The sequence below is a fragment of the Eurytemora carolleeae genome, unplaced genomic scaffold (assembly GCF_000591075.1).
Source record: "Eurytemora carolleeae unplaced genomic scaffold, Eaff_2.0 scaffold94, whole genome shotgun sequence".
NCBI lineage: Eukaryota > Metazoa > Arthropoda > Copepoda > Calanoida > Temoridae > Eurytemora > Eurytemora carolleeae.
Window position 1 is genome coordinate 202,116 of NW_019396036.1, and position 25,583 is coordinate 227,698.

A 25,583-nucleotide genomic window follows, 5' to 3' on the forward strand; every position below is an offset into this window, starting at 1 on the left:
TCATGTTATTACTTATCTGAAGTCCTAATAATTCCTGTTCTAATCCAGTCATCATGTTCTCCAGTTTTATAATCTACGCCTCCTATTTTCCTGTTCTAATTCTAGACATTTTGTTCTCCTGTTCTAGTCTAGACATCCTATTCTTCTAATCTAATCAAGACATCCTATTCTCCTGTTCTAGTCCAGACATCCTGTTCTTCTGTGTTCCTGTTCTCCTGTTCTAATCTATACATCCTGTTCTTCTGTTCTAATCCATGCATCCTGTTCTCCTGTTTTAATCCATGCATCCTGTTCTCCTGTTCTAATCTAGACATCTTATGCTCCTGTTCTAATCTAGACATCCCGTTCTTCTGTTCTAATCCATGCATCCTGTTCTCCTGTTCTAATCAATGCATCCTGTTTTCCTGTTCTAATCCATCCATCCTGTTCTCCTGTTCTAATCTAGACATCCCGTTCTCCTGTTCTAATCTATGCATCCTGTTCTCCTGTTTTAATCTAGCATCCTGTTCTCCTGTTCTAATCTAGACATCCTGTTCTCCTGTTCTAGTCTAGACATTCTGTTCTCCTGTTATAATCTAGACATCCTGTTTGAGTCTAGACATCCTGTTCTCCTGTTCTAATCTAGACATCCCGTTCTTCTGTTCTAATCCATGCATCCTGTTCAATCAAGACATTTTTTTCTAAATAATTTTTTCTTCGATCATTGATGGTTTGAATAGAGAACCTGAACATTATATTTTAATGTATATTTGAGCTTGATAAGAAGTAATGCATAGTTTACTTATCAAGCAGTATACAACATAGGCCTAGCCTTTCAGTGTTAACTTTACAAAATCTGGGAAATAGTTTTATTTTGTGTTTCTGTCTCTAGCATAGAAGATCTTGAAATGGAGGTAAGATTAGTTTTATAATTCCATTTTTTTTTCTTATTCATGAATTAATTTGTTATGAAACAGGTCAGATATTTGATTTAAAAATTTTAAACGTGCTTTATTTACAATCTGAAAATCTTGTGAAATTGTTAAAGTCTGTCTTCGAAAGAAAACCTTTTTTCTTCAAATTTCAATTCTTTGTTTTAACTAAACTAGTGGAAATTCAAAAAAATTTATTTTTTAAAATTGAGACGCGGTTCAAATATGGTTGGTTCCACTTAAAATTGTATTCATGTTTCAAGATTAAAGCTGGCGCTCATTTAAAACCGGGTTCTGCAGGATTTAAGGCACATCTCAAATTCATTAAATCGGACTCTGGATGATGAAATCTATTAGAGCAAATAGTCAAGGTTTAAAATATTGAAGGTTTACGCAATACACTCTACCCCTCTTTTAACATCAATGTTAAATCAATTGGAGAAGTTTGACTGGATTAAATATTAGAATGTTGTTAGCAAGGATCCAATTAAAAATAAAATTCGAGTTAAGTTATGAGAATATTGCAAATTGTGGGTAGTCTTTGGTATTTTGCATCGTAATCTTTGTTGGATGTTGGAGAGAAATCAATTAAATATCTTAACAAAATTGGTCCCTCTGCAGTCCCATAGCAAACTTTATTCTCCCCACAAATCAAATCATATCAAATCAGACTTGTAGGGACGCCATATAACCACACTTCAATCCAAAAATGAATAAGTCAGGACTGATATAACAGTTAATTTGTAATGAAGCTTGTTTCTGTCCGTAGTTAATAAATGCAATCATTTCAATGATATATCAATTAATTTGTAATGAAGCTTGTTTCTGTCCGTAGTTAATAAATGCAATCATTTCAATGAATTCTAATATTCCAAATTAAAATTTCCAGCTTATTGCAACGGACATCCGACATTTTGCCAGATTACTAATCAAAATTTAAAACTTCTAAGTATTGATCTTTGTAAATAATTTTACGTGACATTGGGAAGAGCTGTTAAATGATTAGTATACTAAGTAAGGTTTTGTCTAAGGAGGAGTTGAACCTGATGAGGAGAAAGTTGGAGGAGACGATGAAAGAGAACTTGAGATTGAACGCAGAGAATATTCAGTTGAGAGAGAACCTGAAGGAGTACCAGAGGAACCTCGACAACTGTGAGTTAAACCAGGAAGCACAGAAGGTCAGGAATTATTAGGTTACTCTACTCATCCCTTCCCATAATATAACATTTGATCTTTTAACAAAAATTTAGAATTGAACAAAGTGTTGAATTAAACCGTGGGATTTCCAAAATGTAACCAGCTTTTTCTTTTATCAACACCTATCATAAATAAGTTTCAATTTGCACAAAAAACGCGTTTCTCATTTAGGATTTCTAAAGGGCATGAGAAAACAATTTAAAATTCCTTTTTTTAGAAAGATAACTTGTAAGGTTATTTTAAGCCATTAGTTCTCATGTTAATATGGATTTTTTGTGGAGGGAGTTTAAAATTAATCCACCTTCATATTTTCATATTTTTCTGAGTTTAGTTTCGGAATTCTATTATTATATATAAAAAATCGGAATAAAATCAGGTTTCATCTGAGAAAAAAACAAATATTTAGGTAATGAGATCTGGCGTAAGCGGGAAAAAGGAACCACGAAAATCCTTCAGAAAATCAATAAAAAAGATTACCAAGGCTGACATTGCAGGCAAGTAAAATACTCTTTAAAAAGTGATATTTCTTAAACCCAGGAAGGTACTAGACATGTTTTTCTCCAGGTCCTAAACTAGAAAGCCTAGTTCATATTAACGGAGTACGGATGGAGAGCGGACGGATGAGGGTGGTTGATAACTCAGGGCTACTTGACCCAAGAATAAGAAGATTTCTTGCTCTTGAAGGTTGGTTTTTATGATAAAAAGTGCCCATTTCCGTTTGATTTTTTCGTATATTTATTATTTCCTAAAATGTCATCAAATAGGATATACAACAAGATCAGGATTAATACAACTTTACATTGTTCTATAGCAGAAGCCCTAAGAGATAAGAAAAATCCCATGAAATTCATCAAGACGAACATTTTGCGATATTTCAGCACTTTTCCTATTGCAGCTTTTTTCCGTAATTCGTATGTTTGCAAAATAATATTCCAACTTTTCAGGTGAAGTCGTTTGCATTTTCTAGTATCATGTATTGGCGTATAATCCTCTGTATCTGCTCAGGTATTGATGAAAGAGTGACGGAGGATCCTAAGAAGTTGGATCTAATAGAACGGTTTGTCAGGGATACAAACCTATTCTCAGTACTGGAAAAGGCCAGGAATAAGGTCAAAATGATAAAGTACAAATCCGGAAATGAAAATTTGATTTCAAATGAAAAATAATGTTATTGTTTAGAATAAGAGAAAGTCACTGTTTATAATGGAATCGAACAATAACAAAACAGATAAAAAATCTGACCACACTGTTCCTAAACCTACCCTGACTCCACCTCCACCACCTCCCCCACTTCCTCCACCACCGCCTCAAATGTCTCTTCTAAATACTCCTCCTCCACTACAATCTAATAGATTATCGGTTGGTTTGGATTCTCCGGGTTCATCGGAGAATCTGACGGAGATGATTAAAAGAAGAGGAAGCATGCTCAAACCTCCGGATCCGAATAATCAGGTTTTAACCTTTCGTTTTGGAATGTTATCATAAATAGTAAGATCAAAATTAATAACAATTACATTATTCTGGAAAATTTTCAATTTCAAGTCGCCCTCCATGTAAAAAAGCGGCGTGTCCGATTCACACGGTTACCCTTTAAATCCTGATTGTGATCAGGGATAAATGAATTATTTTAATTTTCTATCTTAAAATCGACTATTTTCAACTGTGGCTTCTCTATGTAATAAAATATTAGCGGATTTATGGTAAAGGGAAAATGGAGGAAATTTCAAAATTGAACCCATATTAAGATAGAAAAACGACTCTATCCCCCTCCTAGTTTATAAATAAATGTTAAAGGGGCAGCATTGTGAATTGAAAATGGCACTCTTTAAAAGATGGGTCACTCGTAATTAAGTTTACTGACCCTTGAACTTGATTTATTCCAGAGGTCACGGCACAGTAGCTCAGGATCCCTCAGGTTTGAGGAGGATGAACTAGTCAGTGCGCTCAGACGCGCGCTTGACAAGATAAACCGCGCAGTTGGAGATTCTTCGGACCAAAGCGAGTAAATAATTAACATACAATTGGAATCGTTAAAAAAAATTTTTAATTTATAAATACATATACAATATCACATGAGTTAAAATCACAGAAAAACAGAAGTGCTAGATTTGAAGAAGAAAAAAACTCGAAAACTATTTAAAAAGATGAGTATTTAACGGTTTACTATATTTTTTTATTAACAAGGAAATTTGAGGTTAAGAACGAAAACTAAGAATGAAAGAAGAATTTGCACCAATATTTAGTTCTTCTAGGATCGACTGAACGTTTATATAAAAAAAAATTAAAAAATGAAGGTTTCAGGATTATTACAGTTTTGAGGATCAAGGATTAAGAGATGGGATTATGGTTAGCTTAAGAAGGACAAGATTTGGAAAAAAATAGGAAAACTGAAAACAGAAAATTGAAAAAGCAAAAAGATTTCACGAGTTCTCCTTAAATTGTGCAAGAACCGCGTCAACAAGTTCAGCCTTCTTCTTGTTGGAGACATGGACTCCTCTGGTCTTCAACCATCCCTTCAGTACGTCCACCGTCAGCTTGTTCACCTTCCCTGACTTCACAAAGGACTCCATATCCAGGTCTGCGCTTACATCCGGTTTCTCATGTTTGGGAGCCCGAGGTTTTGCAGCTTTCTTCACAGGGGCAGACGGGTCGTATCCCTGAACAAATATTTTATATACTAACTTAATATACTTCTGAAAAATTAACTTATTAATTACAGTCAAAGTATCATATTAAGTTTTGAAATCCTCAGACCCAGGGCAAAAAAAGTAAAAGTGATTTAATAAGGTCAAATCCAGGGAAAAGGTCTGGCGGCACTTAAAATTTGGGCCGATCTTTATGTAAAATATGCATAATAGTGTAGATAACTGTGCTTTATTGTACCATTTAACAGTAATACAGAGCATTTGTCATTTTTTAAAGAAGGCCGTTGTAGTAAGACATAAGAGCTCTAAAATTGTCGTAAAATGCAACAGTCGTAAACAGATTAGAACACCTACCTCCTGATAAACCTCCTGTAGGAACTCCTGGCTCCGATCTCCTAGCTTTCTCTTCATCCTCTCCATATCTGGTAGAGTCTCGTCCTCCACCTTGACAAGGGTGTCCTTGTGAAGGGCGTGGGTTTCCACCATGTTGTACACGGACTGGATCCCGGCATTCTCCACTGGGATAAACTTCTTTAATTTCAGTTTACTGATCACACTCTTAGCTGCGTCAACGGCAGTTCTAAATAAACAAATTAAGTTACTAGATAAGATACAGATAATAAATAACATGAAACCCTGGAGGTTTAGTCTGTTCTCCTTCCTCCATCTCCTCAACCTGAAGAACCAGAGCTGCATAGCTGAGTCCTAGATAAGATATAGATAATAAATAACATGAAACCCTGGAAGTTTAGTCTTTTCTCCCTGCTCCATCTTCTCAACCTTGAGAAACAGAGCTGCATAGCTGGGACATAGATAAGATATAGATAATAAATAACATGAAACCCAGGGTTTCCATCTCCTCAACCTTGAGAACCAGAGCTGCATAGCTGGGTCCTAGATAAGATACAGATAATAAATAACATGAAACCCTGGAGGTTTAGTCTGTTCTCCTTCCTCCATCTCCTCAACCTGGAGAACCAGAGCTGCATACCTGGGTCCTAAACAAACGAAGTAAATAAACACTTACCTCAAAATCTAATTTTCTGATCTTTGCAACCAAATAACATTAGAAATATTTGATGTATGTTTACATAAGTGTCAAAGATGGTCATTAAGAGTTTCCTTTTTTTATATATCAACATTCGTTATTCGATATTCGACATTCGACATTCAACAATCAACATAGTTCAAAATTAATAGCTTTAAAAATAGATCAGTAAAGATCATCGATTTTATTATTTGCACTTCATTTTTAGGACAAATTATGATGTTTAATCATTACCTGAAGAGCTTCTCTGTTTAAAGGAGCAGATGGCAACCTTCTCCCTCTCATGGCAGCGAACTAGGAGGGAGGAGAAAAGAGATCGAGAACCTTTCACTAGGTTCTCACAAGGGTAGAGAAACTGAGGAATTTTGACGTGGTTTCTAAACTTGAGAGTTGAGGCAGAACGGAATCCCAGAAGTTTAAGAAAATTCGCCTCTTCTCCGAAAGATTTGATTTGTGATACCTCATTCTCCGCCATTTTGATGTTCTTTCCGCCGTAGCTCATGAACTTTGCCATATCAGAGGGGAGGAGTGGAGCTCCGTTGCTCGGATGGATCCAGGTTCTGTCAGATTTAATCTCCTCGTTAGTGTCAGACGCAAGCTTTATCTTGGTGGGTTTACTGGCTCTACCCAGCATGTTGTAGGTTGCAACACCAATCTCAACTCCTCCGATATTAAACTTGAGCCGCGAGGTCGTCCTCTTAACAAAGGTTTTCTTGAGGACGATATCTGTCAGTCTATCCAGGGAGGTCACAGTCCCCGTCCAGTCGTCGTCGGCCAGTTTGACGATATCTGAGTAGAACTTTTCCATGTTAAAGTTATCTCCTGGTTTGGTTACAGGAATCACCTCGAGAAATATATTGTTTGAGTGAAGGTCCCCAGCCTTCCTCCTAGCCTGCAATACACAAATAAAAATACAAATAGATTTAACAAATTATTTGCACAATTTCTTTTAATTATGCAAGGTCAAGAAATTGAATATTAGATTATATCAAGGAGCAAGGAAGCAAAAAAAATTTTGTGTGTTCGTCGAGTACAGATATATGTGTGTGTAAACTTATTGAACCCCGACTGTATTCAGCTGCAAATTCAAGCGTGCGCTGTGTGAGTTCAGACTGAACGTACATTTTCATAGAAGAAAAAAGAATATAAGACCCAGGACGAATATGATTATGGAGAGGAATTAAGGTAAGTTTACCTGCTGGTTTAAGGTTTCATCTCCATTATGTGGATCATCATTACAGGTTAGAAGAAGGATTCTCCGCGATCCAACCTTACCCTTGACATCAGACATCAAGGATTGACAGTGCCAGAGAACCTCGTTGAGTTTAATGTCTCCGTCCGAACCAAACTCTGTTTTAAACTTCTCCGTCCCGGAGTCAGAAAGTAGAGATTCTAGAGCTAAGATACTATCTCTGCTTGGTGGACCCATAGTTGTCAATTCACTGAAAAAAAAACAATTTTTAAAATACTGGAAAAAGGCACGCATTTAATGCATCCGAAAACAATGTGCCAATTCTCCGACCAATATTCAGTATGGAATTGAAGTTACATTGATTGTTAGAACGTTTTCTTAGACATATATGCGGTGCAACCCAAAAACTGTGGAATATGAACACGACTGTTATGACTGATGTTATGATATAAATAATTCAATAAACATGAAATGATTACACTGTACGACCCATTTAACTTAGTAAGTTAATTATTTTCCTACTAACTGTTTTCTTAATAACATTATCAAATACACAGATGATTAAGAAAAGTTCGTCTTCCTATTTTACAGATTATGTACTGTACAAATTACAGACAGGGTCTAGGACCGGAGAAAGGAATAGAAGGGAGATTTAACTGACGCGGTTCGCCCTACCATATGATTATACATGCTTTGCAGACGGGTACTCCATTTGAATAAGAAATATTTGTCTAACGTACAATTACCGCGTATACAATAACCTTTTCTGAATATTTCATATACAGGAACCGCATCCTAAACTTTTTGACTTTCTGGAGAATCTGGATCCATTTTTTCCACGACGCATCCAGGATCTGTAAATGGAATAGATCCTAAGCTTATTGAGGGGAGGACTTACCTGATATGTTGAAAATCTAATTTCTCCGGAACCTTGTTTGTGGTTCCGAACCCAACAACTCCGATTATATCTTTAGAGGATCCGAATATCTTACTCTGGGGGTTTAGTTGGTTTTATTTTGTTGGAATAAGTCTCAGAACTTAAATTTAGGATTTTCAAAATTTTTTAATTATTATCATTATCAAACTATCATCAATACTTTAATTTAATAAAAATGGTGTCCACCAAAAGTTAGATGAACTAAACATCCCTTTAGTGTTGCATTGGCAGCTTTAAGAGCTTTCTGAAGTAAAGTTTCTCCTTCATCCTCAACCTGTATAAGACCAGGATTATTATACATCATGCTACTGCTACTGCTATTGCTATTGCTAACATCCGGAATACATTGCGTATAAACTCCTTACCTGCATCCTTGCTGATCCGTCAACTAGGAAGATGAGAACATTTTTCCCTCCGAACTCTCTGTCTCTGCCTCCGACCAAATCCTCCTCCTCTTCCTCCATTTCCGTTTCCCACGAGTACATTGCTCTGAAAACTCTAATGTACACTGTTTTACTTACAAAATGCAGTTCACAAAATAAATTTGGTACAAATCATCAAGCATTATCAGTCTAAATTCTAAACCATTGAAATAATTAACAACAAATTAATATTAGCATACAAAATATACATTTTTACAAATGATATGTAAATAATATATATAATAATCAAATCCCAACATATTTTGTTCATCAAAATAAACATAAAATTTCATTTCTTTAAGCAACGTTACAAAATTTCATTATAAAATTGTAAAATCAATAAAAAAATTTATAAACGGTCACAGCCAGGATAAAGGCGGTTTTAGCACTATATAAAAGTATAAATTTAATAATAATTCAGTTAAAAATCATGTCGTAACAAGGATCCTCTAAACTTGGTTTTCGTTCCAACCTTGGTGTCAAGGATGGTTTGCTCAGGGTGGAGGATGAGCTTAGAGAGGTGGAGGAACAGGGTTTCAGCTCTTTCTTGAAGATCTCGTTAAGATCATCATCATCATCGTCAAATATCTCGTCAATGGGATCTTTCGGCTCCGGAGTTACGGAATCCAGACGAATTCTTTTGTAAACAATTCCCGGGGGTGGAGCAGGTTTTATTCTAAAAGGTTTGATATCATCTCCTTTTTCTTCTTTGTTCTTGGATTCCGAGGCCGCAAAGGTCGTCGTTTTCATAGAGCTAGATGCTCCGTGTTTAGGATACATCGAAGTAGGTTTAGGCATAGGATCTAGGACTCGAACAATATCGTCATCTTTAGAGAACTCATCTCGATCTAGAACTTTGGTCAAAATGTCTTCATCATCGGAGAAACTCTCATCATCCGAAGTATCAGTCAAGGGTTTCTCTCGGAGATTGAAATGGGTTTCGTTACTGTTCAAAATTTCAGTATTCTTTGGTCTGCCCTGGAAATCATTATCATCTTTGAAATTCATCTTGGACTCCATCCGATTAAAATCCCCACGTGGAATTTTTGAGTCGCCATCATTTATTTTCTTATGTTTGTCAAAATAATTAATAGAGGGCTGATAACTGATTCTACGAAGTGTGGTATTCTTTAGCTCTTGAGTATATTCTTCCTTAGCAGTCTTTAACAGGTTAAAAACTGAGGCGGGAGTGCTTTGCTTCTGATGAAACCTTTCAATAATCTGCATCCTTCCTATAAAGTCGAGGTTCCCAATCTTTTCCGCAAACTCTGTCGGGTTCAGTTTCTCCTGGTTCGCTATACGGAGAAAGATCTGCATCTTAACGTCCTCAGGAGATTCTCCGTATATAAAGGTTTTGTCTCCGTCCCTGATTCTTTTAGGACGGTTTCCTGCGCTCTGCGGTTGATATCCAAGTTTTGGTTCTTCATGACAAACCAAACCCTGGAAATTAATATTGTAGTTAATCATTGTTAAAATATTTTACAAAATTTATCTTTATCATTGGTATTTCAAATAAGGGATACCAAAAAAATGAGATTTTTAGAAACGACTGTACGGAATTAATTTCGTACTTTTCTTAACACATGTTCCCCTGCAGCTGTACACTTCTTTCGTTGTCAGGTCATTAAATATACCTTTGAAAAGCTCTATAAAGTGCAGACCTTTGATACTTAAAACTATTTCAAACACGGAGGCACAATCCTTTTTTCTGTGGCTAGGGTTGGATGGGGGGGGGGGGTGTTCTTGTTATTGTGAATTATGTCAGATCAAAATATCAAAGGTTTTCAACCATCTGGTTGCAAAGATTTAAGAAATATAAAATTTTGATTTCCGGCAAGAACTAAATTCCTTTTAATTGTTGTGCGTCGTTCTTTAAGTCTCATTCTATATGGATAACACTGTGACTGTTCAGCTAGGTTTAATCTTAACCTGTGATGGAGTGAGGATATCACACTGCTCCGCCGGTAAATATCCAGGAACTGAACCAGACTCAAGGTCCTTAAAATAGAAGATCAATAAATTAAATCTTTATATTCTTCTTTTACTTCCATCTTAATATTAAAGGGAGTGTTCATGATTTTGTTATGAGGGCGTAAGACTAATTTTTACAAAAATTTAAATTTTTTTCTCTTAATACTCTAAGGAGACTTATGAAAGCCTATCCATACCAGGGGTTTATAAGTCATTTCACAGGTCACACAGCTGGGTTGTTAGTACCAGCCTGTTTAGATAATTCACATAATTTGATTAGGTTTCGTCCTGTACCCCTCTTCAACATTTAATAAATACCTTTACAGCACACTCTGAGATATGTTGCTCTGCCCTTGAGGGTCCAACCACACCCTGGTTCATATGGGAGTAAATAACCCCACTCTTTGCCAGGACGGATTCAATATCCTCCAACCCTGCTCCCTCCAGTTCAACCTCCAACCCTATGTTGAACGGATCCGAAGTTGTTTCCTCTAAATTCTCAGGGAGCAGGTTCGGTTGTATTTGAACCTTACTCCGACATATTCCTTTCACACGCTCCTCCATCTCTCGGTTCCGTTCTTCTATATCCAGGGTGAGACACTGGCCGACAGGGTTGACCCGGAAAAGGTTCCGGATTCCAAAAAGTTCTCCTTTCCTGGTGGGATCCCCCTGAACAGCCAGGAAATATCTCCGAGCTGTTTCTCCATCTACGCTTGATGAAGCCAACTGCTGTTTATATACCTTAACAGTTATATTCATAATATTTCTAATACTAAACCATATATTTATATAAAGTTTTATTTAAAAACTTTTTTCTCTCCCTCTCACCCTTTCCGTCCAATTTCTTTAAATATTTATATCTTTCTATCATCTTTCTATCTCACTTCTAATTTTATATCTTTTCTCGTTGCTCTTCTCGTATTTGTTAACTCTTCTCCTTTCACCTTCAAATTATACCTGTCTAAGATAAATGATTTCTTCTATACATCCAACAGAGATGAGTCTATACACGTTCACATCTCTCGTTTGACCTAGATAACGTGGTATAACTAAAATAAAACAGAATAATTGCAGGTTTTGTTCTTTTTTTTATTTAATAGGACTTTCAAATTTGTAACTGTCGAATATGATATGTCCCCAGAACAATTCTAGGGTTGCAAATACAGGGTGTCCCAAAAAACACGGGAATTCAGCAACGAATTCGATATCGTCTTTGTTATGAATTAGCATTGTAATTCATAATTTCAAAAGCCATAATATTATCATGTCTGCTAGAGTTTATTTTATGAAAAGGGTAAAAGACTGTAAAGATGTGTTTATAATGTCTCCGCAAGATGAACAGTGAAGATGACGGACATGTTTACTGTGTTTGTTAACTGCAATTTTCTTGTACAACCGTATGCAGTCAAAACATAAACAAACAAAATGTGAATATAGCAGACGAAACTCTTACAGATTACAGCTTTCTCAGTAGGTATTACTATACTAAATCAAAGAATTATTTAAAAAACGATATTGAATTCGTCACTCAATTCCCATGTTTATTGGGACAACCTGTATTATAATATGTATATATTTATTAGTACTGTAAGACCCATACAACTTTAGAATATAAAGACGACTTTTATCATGAAGCAAATAGTTTAACCAAAAGGTTGAAAATTTACTTTTTTTGTTAAATCCGTAAACATTGCACAATTGCGTGATTATTGGACTTTTCAAAGTCATAAACTTAACAATCGTCTTCATTTTCCAAAGTTTAATGGCTCCCACTATAGTATTTACAAGTAAAAGAAATGTATTTACAACAGAACAACATTGTACAATAACTAGAGATCTCACAGCTAGTATATTTATTTCAACATAGAAAGATACGTTTATTATTTTTTCAAGTACAACCCTGCATTCAATGAAATATCTTATTGTATCATTTTTATATAACATATCTTCGCGGAAAAAGAATGAGTTTAATCCGTTCCGACAATTTAAAAAGCTTTGAAAAGTAGATTGTACTCACCTATCCTGTATGCCCGGTCCTGTGCCTGAAGATCATGGGACGGATTCCAGTTTGGATCAAACACGATCACGTTGTTAGCTCCGGTTATATTCAACCCTACTCCACCAGCTTTAGTTGATACAAGGAACACAAATATCCCGGGATCCGTGTTAAACTCATTCACCAACCTTTGCCTAATAAGTAAATAATAATAATAATAATAATAATTATAAGATCTGAAAAGGAACCCGACATGGAACCCCCAGACCGCCCTCAGGGTGCAGAGCATCAATATGCAGTAAATAAATCCTTTAAAAGGAATGTTTGTGGTTTTAGAGAAGATTTACAGGGTGAATAAAGACACGATTACAAGTTTTCTAAAACGAATATTATACCGCGTTCTTATCGGATTTACTATGTAGCCAAATTAGCAATAACTTTTATTACTGTCACCCATTTCGTGTAATAATTAAAATTATTGTGACAAGAATAAGAATTATTCACCGGGAACTTAGTTAAGTTATACTGTTTAGATGAACAGGTTGAAAATTTTTAAAGCCGATTATAGCAAACCTTTGTTCCATTTTAGTATTTCCATCCAGCCTTGTGTAAGTATATCCCTTGGATCTTAAAAACATGGATAGGATATCAAGAACTCTAGTACTGTGGGAGAACAGGAGGACCTTAAATATAGAACTAAATATATCCCTTGGATCTTGAGAACATGGATAGGATATCAAGAACTCTAGTACTGTGGGAGAACAGGAGAACCTTAAATATAGAACTAAATATATCCCTTGGATCTTAAGAACATGGATAGGATATCAAGAACTCTAGTACTGTGGGAGAACAGGAGAACCTTAAATATAGGACTAAATATATCTCTTGGATCTTAAGAACATAGATATCAAGAACTCTAGTACTGTAGGAGAACAGGAGAACCTGAAATATAGAACTAAAAATATCCCTTGGATCTCAGGAACATGGATATCAAGAACTCTAGTACTGTAAGAAAACAGGAGAACCTTAAATATCGAACTAAATATATCCCTTGGATCTCAGGAACATTGAAATCAAGAACTCTAGTACTGTAGGAGAACAAGAGAACCTGAAACATATAAGTTCTGTAGAAGAACAGGAGAACAAAAAATCTATAGTACTAAATAAATCACAAACAATCTCGTTTATCTCAAAGTCGTCCTTGTAATCCAGATTATTTCGCGAAAAAAACTAGAGCATAAAACTGTAACTGAAAGAAACGCTTTTAGCTTTGAAATCTTCACGTACAGTGAAACAAAAAAGTATAAGTGTATTTTTGAGGTTTAAGTAAGAGCAATAGAATGTCAACTTTTCAAAGTCAGTGCAGTCTCAGTCTCAATAGTTGATGCGTAATTTTTATAACTGTTTCTGGTTTAAAAGTACACTGTACATATATGTGTATTGTGTACTGATGATTTGTTAACTCGTCATATTGAAATCTATTCTACAGTTTACCTTGCCCCTCTGGGATTCCATAACATGAAGGAGTCCAGATAGTACTACCATCTTTCCACTTTAAGTTTAGACTACAATAAATAAATAACAATGGCAATCTAGAATTCTTAATAACAATTAAAAACCCAATGAGGCTCTGTGTAATATATAAATAAATGTTCACGCAAACATCAATATTTCAATATTTCAGTTTCTTTTCTAGTTTAAAGGGACTGTAAGTGTAATTGCAAAGAAGGCAATGCTCAATTTACATCGGTACCCTTAAAAGCTTTGTCTGCTCAAGTATAAATTAGATATCAATGTTTTTGTTTCTTTAAACTCTTAATTTTCATTTGCTTGCGCATGTTTAGCTTATAAGAAGAAATGGAGAAATTATCAGAACACTTTTCGAGTCAGGAAAACGACGATATCTTCCACATCTTGCTGTTACATGGAAGGTCACTTGAAAGAGCTCAACAACAATGAATGATTCTAAAAGGAATTTATACATTCTTAAATAAAATTATACAATTTCATTCTTTTTTATTAGTATATGTCTTTTCCAATCCTGAGTTTTGTGTCCGCCATTTCTAGAAATTTCCCAGCTCTCCATCCTGCACAATTCAATAATATAAAAATATAAATTCGAGTTTGTTTGAATAAGGATTGTTTAAATTATTAGAAAATATACATTTTACCCAAATTTTTTGGATTTAGCAACAACTAGGCGTTTCTTATAGACGTATCTGAGGACCTATATCATGGATGCTTCAATAAAAAAAATCACTTTACTGAAATACCTTCCAGGAGTTTAGGTTTATCTTGGAACATCTGATTACAAACATCCGAACTTATTCTCTCCTGAGATTTGGCAGAGGACCTTCCTGGGAGCAGCAGAGCAGCATGGTTCGCTGCTTTAATGAATATATGCATCAGTTGGAGCAGCAGTATCTTAGGACTAACTCCGTCCTTGTTGCTCAGCTGCTTCTGACAGCAGAGGATAGTTGGACGCTTCCCACCACAGGAGCATCTTCCCCAGGCCTTGAGTACTAGCTTAGTATCAGGGTGGGAGACTAAACACTGGAGCATTGAAACCTGAAATAATTATTCTTGATTTCGGAACTTTCCCTTTAAAGTTAATAAGTTTCAAGGTAATAAATAGTGTTAAAAAAGAAATAGATACTGAATATACAACAATAACATTGAGACACTACAATAGTATCATTGGGACAATGGGAAACTACATTAATATCATTAGGACAATGGGAAACTACAATAATACCATTGGGAAAATTGGAAACTATAATAAAATCATTAGGACAATGGGACACTACAATAATATCATTATCACGATGAGAAACTACAATAATATTATTGGGACAATGGGACACTACAATAATATCATTGGGAAAATTGGAAACTACAATAATATCATTAGGACAATGGGACACTACAATAATATGATTGGGACAGTGGGAAACTACAATAATATTATTGGGACAATGGGACACTACAATAATATCATTGGGACAATGGGACACAATAATACCATTGGGGCAATGGGACACTACAAAAATACCATTAGGACAATGGGACACTACAATAATAGCATTGGGACAATGGGACACAAAATTACCATTGGGGCAATGGGACACTACAAAAATACCATTGGGACAATAGGACACTACAATAATATCATTGGGACAATGGTACACTACAATAAAATCATTGGTACACTACAATAATATCATTGGGACACTACAATAATATCATTGGGACACTACAATAATATCATTGGAACACTACAATAATGTTATTGGGACAATACAATAATATCATTGGGACAATGGGACAATACAATATCATTGGGACAATGGGACACTACAATAATATCATTGTGACAATGAGACACAATAATACCATTGGGGCAATGGGACACTACAATAATACCATTGGGATAATGGGACACTACAATAATATCATTGTGACACTACAATAATATCATTGGGACAATGGAAAACTACAATAATATCAATGGGACAATAGTACACTACAATAAAATCATTGGTACACTACAATATCATTGGGACAATGGTACACTACAATAATATCATTGGGAAACTACAATAATATCATTGGGACAATGGTACACTACAATAATATCATTGGTACAATGGTACACTATAATATTATCATTGGTGCATTACAATAACATCATTGGGACACTACAATATCATTGGGAAACTACAATATCATTGGTACAATGGTACACTACAATAATATTATTGGGACAATGGGACACTACAATAATATCATTAGAACAATGGGACACTACAATAATATCATTGGGACAATGGGTCACTACAATATTATATATAAATATATATGCATATCTTGTGATGAGGGATATATGCTTGGTCCCTCATCACGGGATATGCATAAGATGGCCAGATATCAATGCTTGATGAACTTGAAATCAAAGCTCAGGGAAACATCACAATTCTTGATTTTGATTTGAATATGATAAGTTAGATATGTGTGTAACCTGAACTCTCTCTGGAAATGTTTACATGAACCAAGGCAACCAGGATTAGCCCAGTCTAGGAGACACCAAAGTTCCTCATACTTATTCTGCAGTGCAGTCCCAGTCAATCCTATCCTTCTCTTACATTCTAGAATACAATGATTTAAAACCTTCAAAACAATGTGCAGAGGCAGCTCGCAGGGCATCTGTGGTGTTAGGTCAGGTCTCAAGAGCATTCATGTACAGGGATAGAATCACTTTTCTTAAATTATACACTCAGTTTATTAGATGCCATCTGGAATTCGCTATTCCAGCATGGTCACCCTGGACGGCTACAGATATAGAAATATTGGAAAAAGTACAGAGACGAGCAGTAAACTTGATTTCTGGTCTGAAAGGTGGTAATTATAAAGAAAAACTTGTAGAATTGGGTATATTGTCCCTAGAAAAACGTAGAATAAGATATGACCTCATTCAAACCTACAAGATATTGTCAGGAATCGACCAGGTAGACAGCAGTATATGGTTCAGTACAGTAGGATTAAATGCACAACGAGTAACACGCACAACAGCTTATTGCAAGAACCTGATTTCTAACAGATCTAGGACTGATATGAGATATAATTTTTTCTCCAATAGAGTTGTTAATTCATGGAATGGACTCCCAACAAAGTAAAGGAAGCTAGGACGCTGAACTCATTTAAAAAAATTGCTCGATATGACAGACTTTTAACCTTTATGCTTGTGCCAGGAGAAGTGAGCTAAACCCTACAGCGTGACCTCTATAAGATGACCGGATCACAACTCCAGATGATACTACAGAAATTCCCCTCATGTTCCTACCTGGAGCTCTGGGAATAATCCATCAAGTAAACAAGTAAGTAAGCAACTAGTAGGATATACATTAAACAATCCTATCCTTCTCCTACACTCTAGAATACAACTAGTAGGTTATACATTAAACAATCCTATCCTCCTACATTCTAGAATAGAACTAGTAGGATATACATTAAACAATCCTATCCTTCTCCTACATTCTAGAATACAACTAGTAGGATATACATTAAACAATCCTATCCTTCTCCTACACTCTAGAATAGAACTAGTAGGAAATACATTAAACAATACTATCCTTCTCTTACATTCTAGAATACAACTAGTAGGATATACATTAAACAATCCTATCCTTCTTCTACATTTTAGAATACAACTATAGAAGGATATATATTAAATAATCCAATTCTTCTACATCATACATTTAATTAGAATACAACTTTAGAAAGATGTACATTTAACAATCCTTCTACTTTCTATAAGATTATCATTTTAAATAAAAATATTTGCTACATATCTCACTTACCCAAAGATTTGAGAGCTCTGGTAACAGCTGATGTTGGTTCCTTAATCCTATGGCACTCATCCACAATAACTAATCTCCAATCTACAAGGTTCAGGACGGATACATGATCTCTCCCGGTCTCAAACGTGGTCAGCACAAGTTCACATCTGCCTTCTTTGCTCAGGGTTAGGGTTGTATCTCGATCAGTTTTGTAGAATTTCTGTAAAAATTAAAATATATCAAAAAATGACAGGACTTAAGTAAGTAAAAAATAAATATCTACACATTTTCCTGAGATGTAAATTAACATCTATATAACTTTCTTTAGTTGAAAAAAAACGTCATTTTGTAAACAATAAAGCATTGCGAGAATAACAATGTGAGGTTTAAGTCAAATACAGGGTGTCCCACAAAACATGACAGTTGGTAAATAGTTATAGTCTTTCATATACTTTATTAGATATAAAAGGCTTTTTGCAGTTTATTTCGTTAAAAAATCTTTTTTTGAAACTTATTTTATTTTGAAACCTTACTACAACATGACTCCCATATATTTGTATTATTGTCTAATTGTTGTCAAACAACTAACAAATTATAGAAGAAGACATTATAAACTATATCACCAACTGTCATGTTTCGTGGGACACCCTGTAGTAGTGAATGTGTGGAACAATTTGACAAGAGATATTAAAACTTCTAGAAATCATAAGATGTGTAAAAGATTATCAACGATATGTTAGAGACATCGTTTGAAAAAAATTAGTGATTAAAATAGTTATTCAGTGAATCTATAGACTCATGTAGATATTCTAAATATAATTTACCAAAATAACCAATAAAAAAGTGACCCCGTAATTAAATAGCGCCACCAATGATTTACAGTAGTATTCCTACAATCTTCAAACTTTAACAGACGGATATTTTGGCCGTTTCTCTATCCAGTGTAATTAATGATATTGGCAAATTTTGGTAGATCATTAGAAAAAAACATGTCCATCATCGCTACTTAAATAAAAAGGTAGTGTTGAACTTTTTTTAAATGACGTTGAGAATTCATCCAAAATTGTAATTAAGTATTTTCAAACCTTGGTGACAAAGTTACCCCAGGTTTTGATCTCCTCCTCCCAATTGGACAGGACGGAGCCGGGGCAGATGATCAGGGTCGGAGAACAGGGGTTTTTCCCGGTCGAAACTAACCGGTTTTCATCGTTATCCGCATGCAAACCGGTTTTGTGGTAGAGTGCTGATAGAAATGCGATAATCTGCACCGTCTTCCCAAGACCTAAAATTTTATATTTCATTTCGACAAAAATAAATCTTTGGTTTAAACCTTGGAATTCGGAGCTGCAGTACTGTACCGTTAAATAATTCTAGAAAAGTTTTTGAAAGTCATGATTTTCAGATTTTTCTCCGAATAAAATCTTCAAAATTAAAATAAAATAATTAGAACTTTTCAAGTCTACATTTTTTTATATTCCTAATTTCTCATTAAAATATCTAATACTAGCTTTGGCACCCAGCTCTGCTCTGCTCTAAAAGTTACTCCCGCCGTTTACCCGCACTTAAACGATTTTACCGAAAAACTAAATTTTCCCTATTAAAGTTGTCCCACTCAACTTAGAATCTCAAAACTAAGCTAAGAACATTTTAGTGGGTCTCCCTAGTTCCCCCATCAAAATTTGAGGCAAATCGGTCCGGGGGGTTCCTAAGATATGATCGGACAAACAAACAAACAGACTACAGGCCCGTAACCAGGATTTTTCCCGGGGGGGTGCAAAGAAGCGCGCCGCGGGCGAAATTTTTTTTTTGGTTTTTTTAAAAAGCAATGCTTGGTTTGTTTTTACGGTGGTATATGGTTTTCTTTATTACATTGTCAATGTACGCTATAAAGACTAACCATTTTACCAAATGTATTAAAGCTTTTAAGGGTTAAATTTTAGTGTCTGAAACTTTTCAGTTTACATATACAATATACATAAAAAATAAATAAATTTCTTTTATATGGGACTGGGAGGGGGTGCAAATTCGTCATTGCACCCCCCTTTTAGAAGAAAGGGGGGTGCACCTGCACCCTCCCCCCTGGTTACGGGCCTGAACAGACACCCAGACAAACAGAGATTACAATTCTATAGTCAGCAACCATTAAAATATATGAACTGTGAAAATATTATAGATTCTAAATCTCACCCATATCATCAGCAAGGATTGCTCCTCCATCCCTGCAATATCTATCCCAGAGAAACTGAACTCCGTCCCGCTGATATTCTCGCAGGAAATAGTTTAATCGACCCGGAACCCGTGCTCGCTCTACGAAAATTTTCGTGACTTTAATATTTATGGAATGGAGACTGGAGACTGGAGAGGTTTATCTTAAAAACGTATTTGTAAAATTTTCTCTAGAAACAAGGATATGTAATGTCCTTATTGTCCGTACGTATTATATAATCTATCGAATTTGAGAAATAATCATGAAATGGACAAATTGTGACATTGTCAATTGATAAGAAAAGAAAAAATTTTAATATATATATGTAAGTTTACTGTTTAATAAATTAGAGCCTGCCTCTGGCTCTAGGGGGGGGGGGGCACAGGGGTACCATCGATACAGAAGTAAACTAAGTTTAGGCCTCAACCAACAAAAACGCAGGCATTTAGTAAATTATGGAATGTGAAAATGTACAGTACAGAGTGTCCTAAATCCCATTTGATCGTGCAAAGCGTTAAACTAGGATTTTTGGAACAACATGGAAAAAACTGGAAGTAGAGGATTGTTTATAAAAAATGAAACGGGTAAAAATCTAAATGTTGTACGTATTTTGACTTAAATGCTTATGTATAATCCAACGCGACATGGGACGCTCTGGTCATGATCACAAAATAAAGATATTTTTAAGAAAAGAATACTTTCTGAATTGACCATGTATTCCTGTTAATATTTTGAGTCCCTGTACCTCGACCCTGCCATGACAGGGATAGATCTGTGAGCTTGGCATCCTCTGGTATAGTAAAGCAAGGTTTATCCCTCCAATCCATTACATCTGAAAGTTTACTTCGGCTCAAATATTTTCTGTAAAAAAAAACTAAAGAAAAATAAGTTCTAGGGTCATTCAATCAATTTTTTAAAACATGACAAAATACAATCGATTGTACAAACATTACGTAAACATTGTACTAATTCCTTTAACAATTCTGAACATTGTACAAAAATAAACAATTAGTTCCAAAATCTGATATATTTATTTAGTTTTCATATAAATATAAATTTTTTCTTTACAAAACAGGAAGATACAACCTAAATATATATACAATTACAATTACATCTAGTTTATTACAAGTCGACAGTTTTCATCAATAGGACTAATTTATGAAAATAATCATTGACATTAGTTAAACAAGTGTTAACAAATATGATCATTGATCGAGCCCGGTATTATCAAATTATTCAAATATTTTCGTTGAAATCTAAAAATACTTAATTCATATATTTACATTTGGTGTAAGCAATGACAAGTGAGTTTGAAAGTATAAAATGCTTATTTTTACTTTGGGAAGATTTGTCTAATGGGGGTCAATATCTTTAAAGGGACCGTTCACTTATGTGGGTAATTTGGGAGTAAACTAAATCGCCTATTAGCTATTCATTGGTATTACTTTTACTTTTTTCAAAGAAAACTGTGGGCTGAGAAATAGCCGATTTATCATTCAGAATTCCAGCGCAAAGGTATGCTACCTTTGCATTTACCCTCTTTGATGCTTTTTGTTTTAGTAATGGATTTTTAGTATCTCATAGTTAATTACCTTAAATTTTTTTTCAAAATTATTCTAAATATGTCTGTTTCAAAATAAAACTTATTTTAAACATTTGACGGTTTGCTACGTTTTCCCTACTTCCCCCAGAAATCCCCGTGATTTATTGAAGAGTTGGAATCTAGGAACCAGTTTGTCTGAGAGAAAGTCGTCTACATGTTTGAACACGAAAAACGTTAATTTCTTGCTTATTCTAAAATCAAAAGTTTTTATATTTTAATATATAATGGCTGACACATGATGTCATTAACACATGATAGTTTTAGAATTTATTGAACTCTTGTTACTGAAAAAACGTTTAAATGGTGTCTATGCTAAGGTATTATACCTTTCCACTGGTATTTTAAACAATAAATCGGCTTTTTCTCCGGTCATAGATATCTTTGAGAAGTAAGACTAATATACCAATGAATAGCTAATAGGCGTATTAGTTTACCATGAAATTACCGAAATAAGTGAACGGTCCCTTTAAGTATTTACAATCTAAGCGGATAGTAATGTAGCAAGACTAGAAAACTAAAATTTTAATCTTCTCTAAACTTGTGAAAAATATTGAGAGGAAAACCCCACTTGTGAACTTGAAAGAGAGAACATTGTTCAATGAGCATGAAATGTAAAAATATAGTTTTGTGAACTTCTGACTAATTGTTACTCGGTGATCTGACAGATTGTGAACTAATAACGGTCGACATGGTCGACCCTACATCTTTAAAGTACGACCGTAGAATAGTTTAAACAATTATTACTAATTGGGTTTGGAGGTGTTCATACAATACTGTATAACATCGTCCAGAGAAGCAGTATATTGTACAGAGAGATAAAGGGATATCAAAAATTATTATGGCAAGACGCAAACGAACTTTGGAAAGCGAATCTTATAATCTCCTCCCCGCTTTAGTTCCAACGGTCATACTTTAAGAGGGGATAGGTCAAGTCGGACGAATTGGTCACTGGAGTAAGGATGAAAAATGGGAGTGTGAAGATGAAAGATTGATAACTATCAACACTATCCTGATCCACCCGAAGTAGGGGTTGGTTCAACCGGAGCTGTTTGAAGTTCTCCGTACTCCGGAACCGCCTGCAGGTCCTGGAGTTCAATGGATTCCTCTGGTTTAGAGGACAGAAGGTTCTGACTAGTTTCCGGCACTTTCTCCGGGTCGAATTTATATCCGGCCGGAAACAGATCATGATATGCTGGAGGTGGTTCTGCCTCGGGTGTGGTTCCTCTAGGTAAGATGAAACCCGGATCCTGGCGTGGTTCAAGGTACGCGGGTCGGAACAGGTTCTCTTGTTCTCCGGAATTCATAACTCTCACCAACCCTGCTCCGGCTCTATGTCCTGCGGCAGCTCTTGTTACTCCGACAGCTCGCTCCGGCAGCTCGCAATCAATAATAAGCGGTCTCCGGAAGCAGAACCAGCCTGATCTACGCATCCGAGCAGCAAGGAGAAGAATGAGAACCAGGAGAACTACTCCGGAGACAAGGACTAGAGTTATACTCACTAGGTTCAGGGGTGGGTTCCAATCACCGGTAGGGTTATCATATTCTCCGTCCTGCGCTGAACCTCGATTGTGCCGACAGATCTCCGGTCGTTCGTCACCGGGTATTTTATCCAAGGCACAATTTATTCTTTGGTCACAAAAATATTCTTTACGTATTGCCTTACTCCCTACACTACATAATCTGAAAAAAATATTGATAAAAAAATCAAAAATCAAAAAGTAAATTATGTTTTAAAAATTCCGAACCTGAAGTTTGTCGACTCCTCTTTGGCAAGATGCTTGTACGCTGTGACAACGACCGTGAGACGATCGTTCTGAGCAGACTCTCTATAATTGTTTGCACGGCCCGGGCCTATGTTTAGCCAAACCAACAGTTTTCCTCCGGGTTCATCGTAAACAAATCCGGTTCGGTTTCCGCAAAGCTTCTCCGACTTACTGATCGTAAAGAAAGGAATAAGATCGTCTCTACCGAACTGTACATAGTCGATACAAGATTTCTCCTGGAGTACTCCAGGCCTCTCATCAATCCTCAAATGCATCTCCTCCACGTAAACCTAATAATGAAACATTTAGGGATGAATTAAATTGACGTGTTCTAGTTTGTAAAAAGAAGAAATTCTTTCTTTTCAGAAACATGATCGAATTTTTTAACTAATAGCTTTTTGGGGGGAAAATAAGTATGCATAAATTAAATAAAAGGTTCGCCAAATGAATTTGATTAAAAAACGTGAACTAATCACCATCGGGTGAACCTACCATAAGTCCCAATCCCTCATCTGCCTCTATTTTGACACTACACTTGAGAAAGGTTTCCATAGCTCCGAATCCATCCAGAGATAGAAGAGCTGCTCCTGCTCCGAGCTGTAAACTCTTTCCTTTCTCCTCCTAGGGAGTAAAGAGTAGAGAAAACGGGTTTAACTATTCAAAATTTTTCAATAAAAAGGTTAAATTTCACTTTTGTCATTTTCAACGTTATTTCACGTCACTACTGAAAGAAACGGACTAAAAGAAGATTAATAATTCCTTTTAAACCTTTCGCTTAGTAAAAAATTATTCTTTCGATATTTAGAATAGATTAAACTTATAGCATCTTTATTTCCCGTTGATTGACTGTTGAACGTTTTTTCATTGTACAGCATCGCGGTACACTAAACCTTAAATGTTTCTTGGGCGGTGTATTTTTCGACCCACGCAAATCCGCTATACTTCACTTCTGACCTGCGACAAATCCGCTATACTACACATCCGACCTACTAGCACGTGGTTTTACAGCTGCTAAATGGACTTGTGGCCGCAGCGCCCGGCCCCATAGCCTGTCCTAGCCGCAGCGCTCGGGCCATAAATTGTCTTTAACTAACCTAACCATTAAATAATACAAAAATAAAGCTGGCGTAGGTCCGATATTGCAGTAGGTCGGAAAGTTAGTAGGTCAGTCTTTTTAATGTATCACTACGAGTTGTGTTCATGAGACAAAACAGCGCGGGACAGGTTTAAAGTTGTCAGAATTTTCTGAAAACATTACAAAAAACAAAATATGTTTTTTTTATTTCAACACTTTTATTTACCTTGGACCGAATTTGAGCTAGGTCGCTGAACTAACTACCGCCGGTTCAAATCTTGATTTATCGATTCAAAGTTAAAGATTAAAGAGGATTTGAGTCGGTGATTCAGGATTTGAACCGGTGATAGGTGCTTCGGCGACCTCTCCACTTCCTAGAAATCAATATCCGGAGGAAGAATTAATGATGTTGTAGAAGTCTCAATAACTCAGAATGATAACATATTTTCACAAGTTTATTTATTCATATGTTACTCGTTTAACATACTAAGAATGACTAGTGTAAAATCCGAGATTGAACAAGTTTGCAAAATATCAGTGAAACTGTTTGCGCTTTTATGCAAACTCAATTCTAATTTTAACATGTAGGACAAAATCATATTTTCTTATAACTAAAAGTCAGGCTTCTACAGTGTCTAACCTCGGAGCAAAGATCATGGTTTTGGAACCCGAACTGTCTGTAGCTTGCTAGAAGACAGGCGGGGAGGAGAAGGACGAGAAGAACAGGAATCATACTGGGCTCAAGGCTGGACTTAGCATACTAGCAAGGTTCAATCATGTCTTGTAAACCTGACTCATGTTTTCTGAAAATAAAAATTCATGTAAATTCATAATATATGTGGAAAATAGTTCATTTATAAATATATACAATACAGGGATTACAGAAAACTGAGCAACTAATTAAATTTGTAAGTTATAATAACAGAGATCAAAGCAAATTAATTTAAAGTGTGCAAAGGTACAAATTATATTACAACTGTAGTGTATAGAGCTACAGTGCACGTGGAGGATAAATGATAAATACTCCTGGGAAGGACAAAATTACAATATATTTATAAACATACTTAAGAAAATTATACCCCGCTATGAAACCGTACTGTACATGCCGTAAGTATATGCATTGTAAAATGTACAAAAAAAAGGCAAAAGAGCTCTACATATTTTTAGGTATTACTCCCTAGTCCCGACCGCACCCTGAGGATCGTTTAATGTTTAATGTTTAATATAAATAATAGTTTGTCCTCAAAAATTCTAAAGAAATCATTTCATTACCAAAAAATT

At 35.5% G+C, this 25,583-nt stretch overlaps 5 protein-coding genes across 11 annotated transcripts; 1 reads left to right on the plus strand and 4 right to left on the minus strand.

Moving 5' to 3' along the window:
- Window positions 1-782: 782 nt before the first annotated feature.
- On the plus strand, window positions 783-4,184 carry LOC111698855 (wiskott-Aldrich syndrome protein). Its single transcript, XM_023469324.1, has 7 exons — window positions 783-893; window positions 1,943-2,089; window positions 2,515-2,602; window positions 2,673-2,792; window positions 3,114-3,217; window positions 3,288-3,560; window positions 3,992-4,184. The coding sequence occupies exons 1-7, from the start codon at window positions 888-890 to the stop codon at window positions 4,112-4,114; spliced, it is 861 nt and encodes a 286-aa protein (XP_023325092.1). The 5' UTR covers window positions 783-887; the 3' UTR covers window positions 4,115-4,184.
- A 75-nt stretch (window positions 4,185-4,259) lies between these two features.
- On the minus strand, window positions 4,260-8,432 carry LOC111698795 (X-ray repair cross-complementing protein 5). Its single transcript, XM_023469238.1, has 9 exons — window positions 8,296-8,432; window positions 8,142-8,204; window positions 7,892-7,986; window positions 6,997-7,243; window positions 6,036-6,693; window positions 5,534-5,647; window positions 5,389-5,458; window positions 5,108-5,354; window positions 4,260-4,765 (listed from the first exon to the last, which is right to left on the minus strand). The coding sequence occupies exons 1-9, from the start codon at window positions 8,413-8,415 to the stop codon at window positions 4,529-4,531; spliced, it is 1,851 nt and encodes a 616-aa protein (XP_023325006.1). The 5' UTR covers window positions 8,416-8,432; the 3' UTR covers window positions 4,260-4,528.
- LOC111698829 (DNA excision repair protein ERCC-6-like 2) lies at window positions 8,428-14,909 on the minus strand. 5 transcript variants are annotated; one of them, XM_023469282.1, is made up of 9 exons: window positions 14,593-14,909; window positions 14,361-14,406; window positions 13,814-13,871; window positions 12,893-13,002; window positions 12,341-12,513; window positions 11,281-11,354; window positions 10,642-11,064; window positions 10,282-10,350; window positions 8,428-9,792 (listed from the first exon to the last, which is right to left on the minus strand). In XM_023469282.1, exons 1-9 carry the CDS (start codon window positions 14,879-14,881, stop codon window positions 8,770-8,772), a joined length of 2,265 nt encoding a protein of 754 aa, XP_023325050.1. In that variant the 5' UTR covers window positions 14,882-14,909; the 3' UTR covers window positions 8,428-8,769. The 5 variants fall into 5 exon arrangements, with proteins under 5 accessions (XP_023325050.1, XP_023325075.1, XP_023325065.1 ...); XM_023469307.1 differs by having other exon boundaries at window positions 12,893-12,946; window positions 14,593-14,631; XM_023469297.1 differs by having other exon boundaries at window positions 13,814-13,884; window positions 14,593-14,612.
- A 1,086-nt stretch (window positions 14,910-15,995) lies between these two features.
- Window positions 15,996-20,714, minus strand: LOC111698803 (DNA excision repair protein ERCC-6-like 2). Its single transcript, XM_023469250.1, has 6 exons — window positions 20,607-20,714; window positions 19,843-19,962; window positions 18,741-18,937; window positions 17,677-17,875; window positions 16,338-16,464; window positions 15,996-16,017 (listed from the first exon to the last, which is right to left on the minus strand). The coding sequence occupies exons 1-6, from the start codon at window positions 20,686-20,688 to the stop codon at window positions 15,996-15,998; spliced, it is 747 nt and encodes a 248-aa protein (XP_023325018.1). The 5' UTR covers window positions 20,689-20,714.
- Window positions 20,715-21,144: 430 nt separating this feature from the next.
- On the minus strand, window positions 21,145-25,582 carry LOC111698935 (uncharacterized). 3 transcript variants are annotated; one of them, XR_002764648.1, is made up of 5 exons: window positions 24,943-25,582; window positions 23,720-23,848; window positions 23,210-23,517; window positions 22,376-23,144; window positions 21,145-22,137 (listed from the first exon to the last, which is right to left on the minus strand). XR_002764648.1 is itself a non-coding variant. In XM_023469421.1 (4 exons), the coding sequence occupies exons 1-4, from the start codon at window positions 25,033-25,035 to the stop codon at window positions 22,469-22,471; spliced, it is 1,206 nt and encodes a 401-aa protein (XP_023325189.1). In that variant the 5' UTR covers window positions 25,036-25,582; the 3' UTR covers window positions 21,145-22,468. The 3 variants fall into 3 exon arrangements, 1 of the variants encoding a protein (XP_023325189.1); XR_002764646.1 differs by having other exon boundaries at window positions 21,145-22,168; XM_023469421.1 differs by having other exon boundaries at window positions 21,145-23,144.
- Between the last annotated feature and the right edge of the window lies 1 nt (window position 25,583).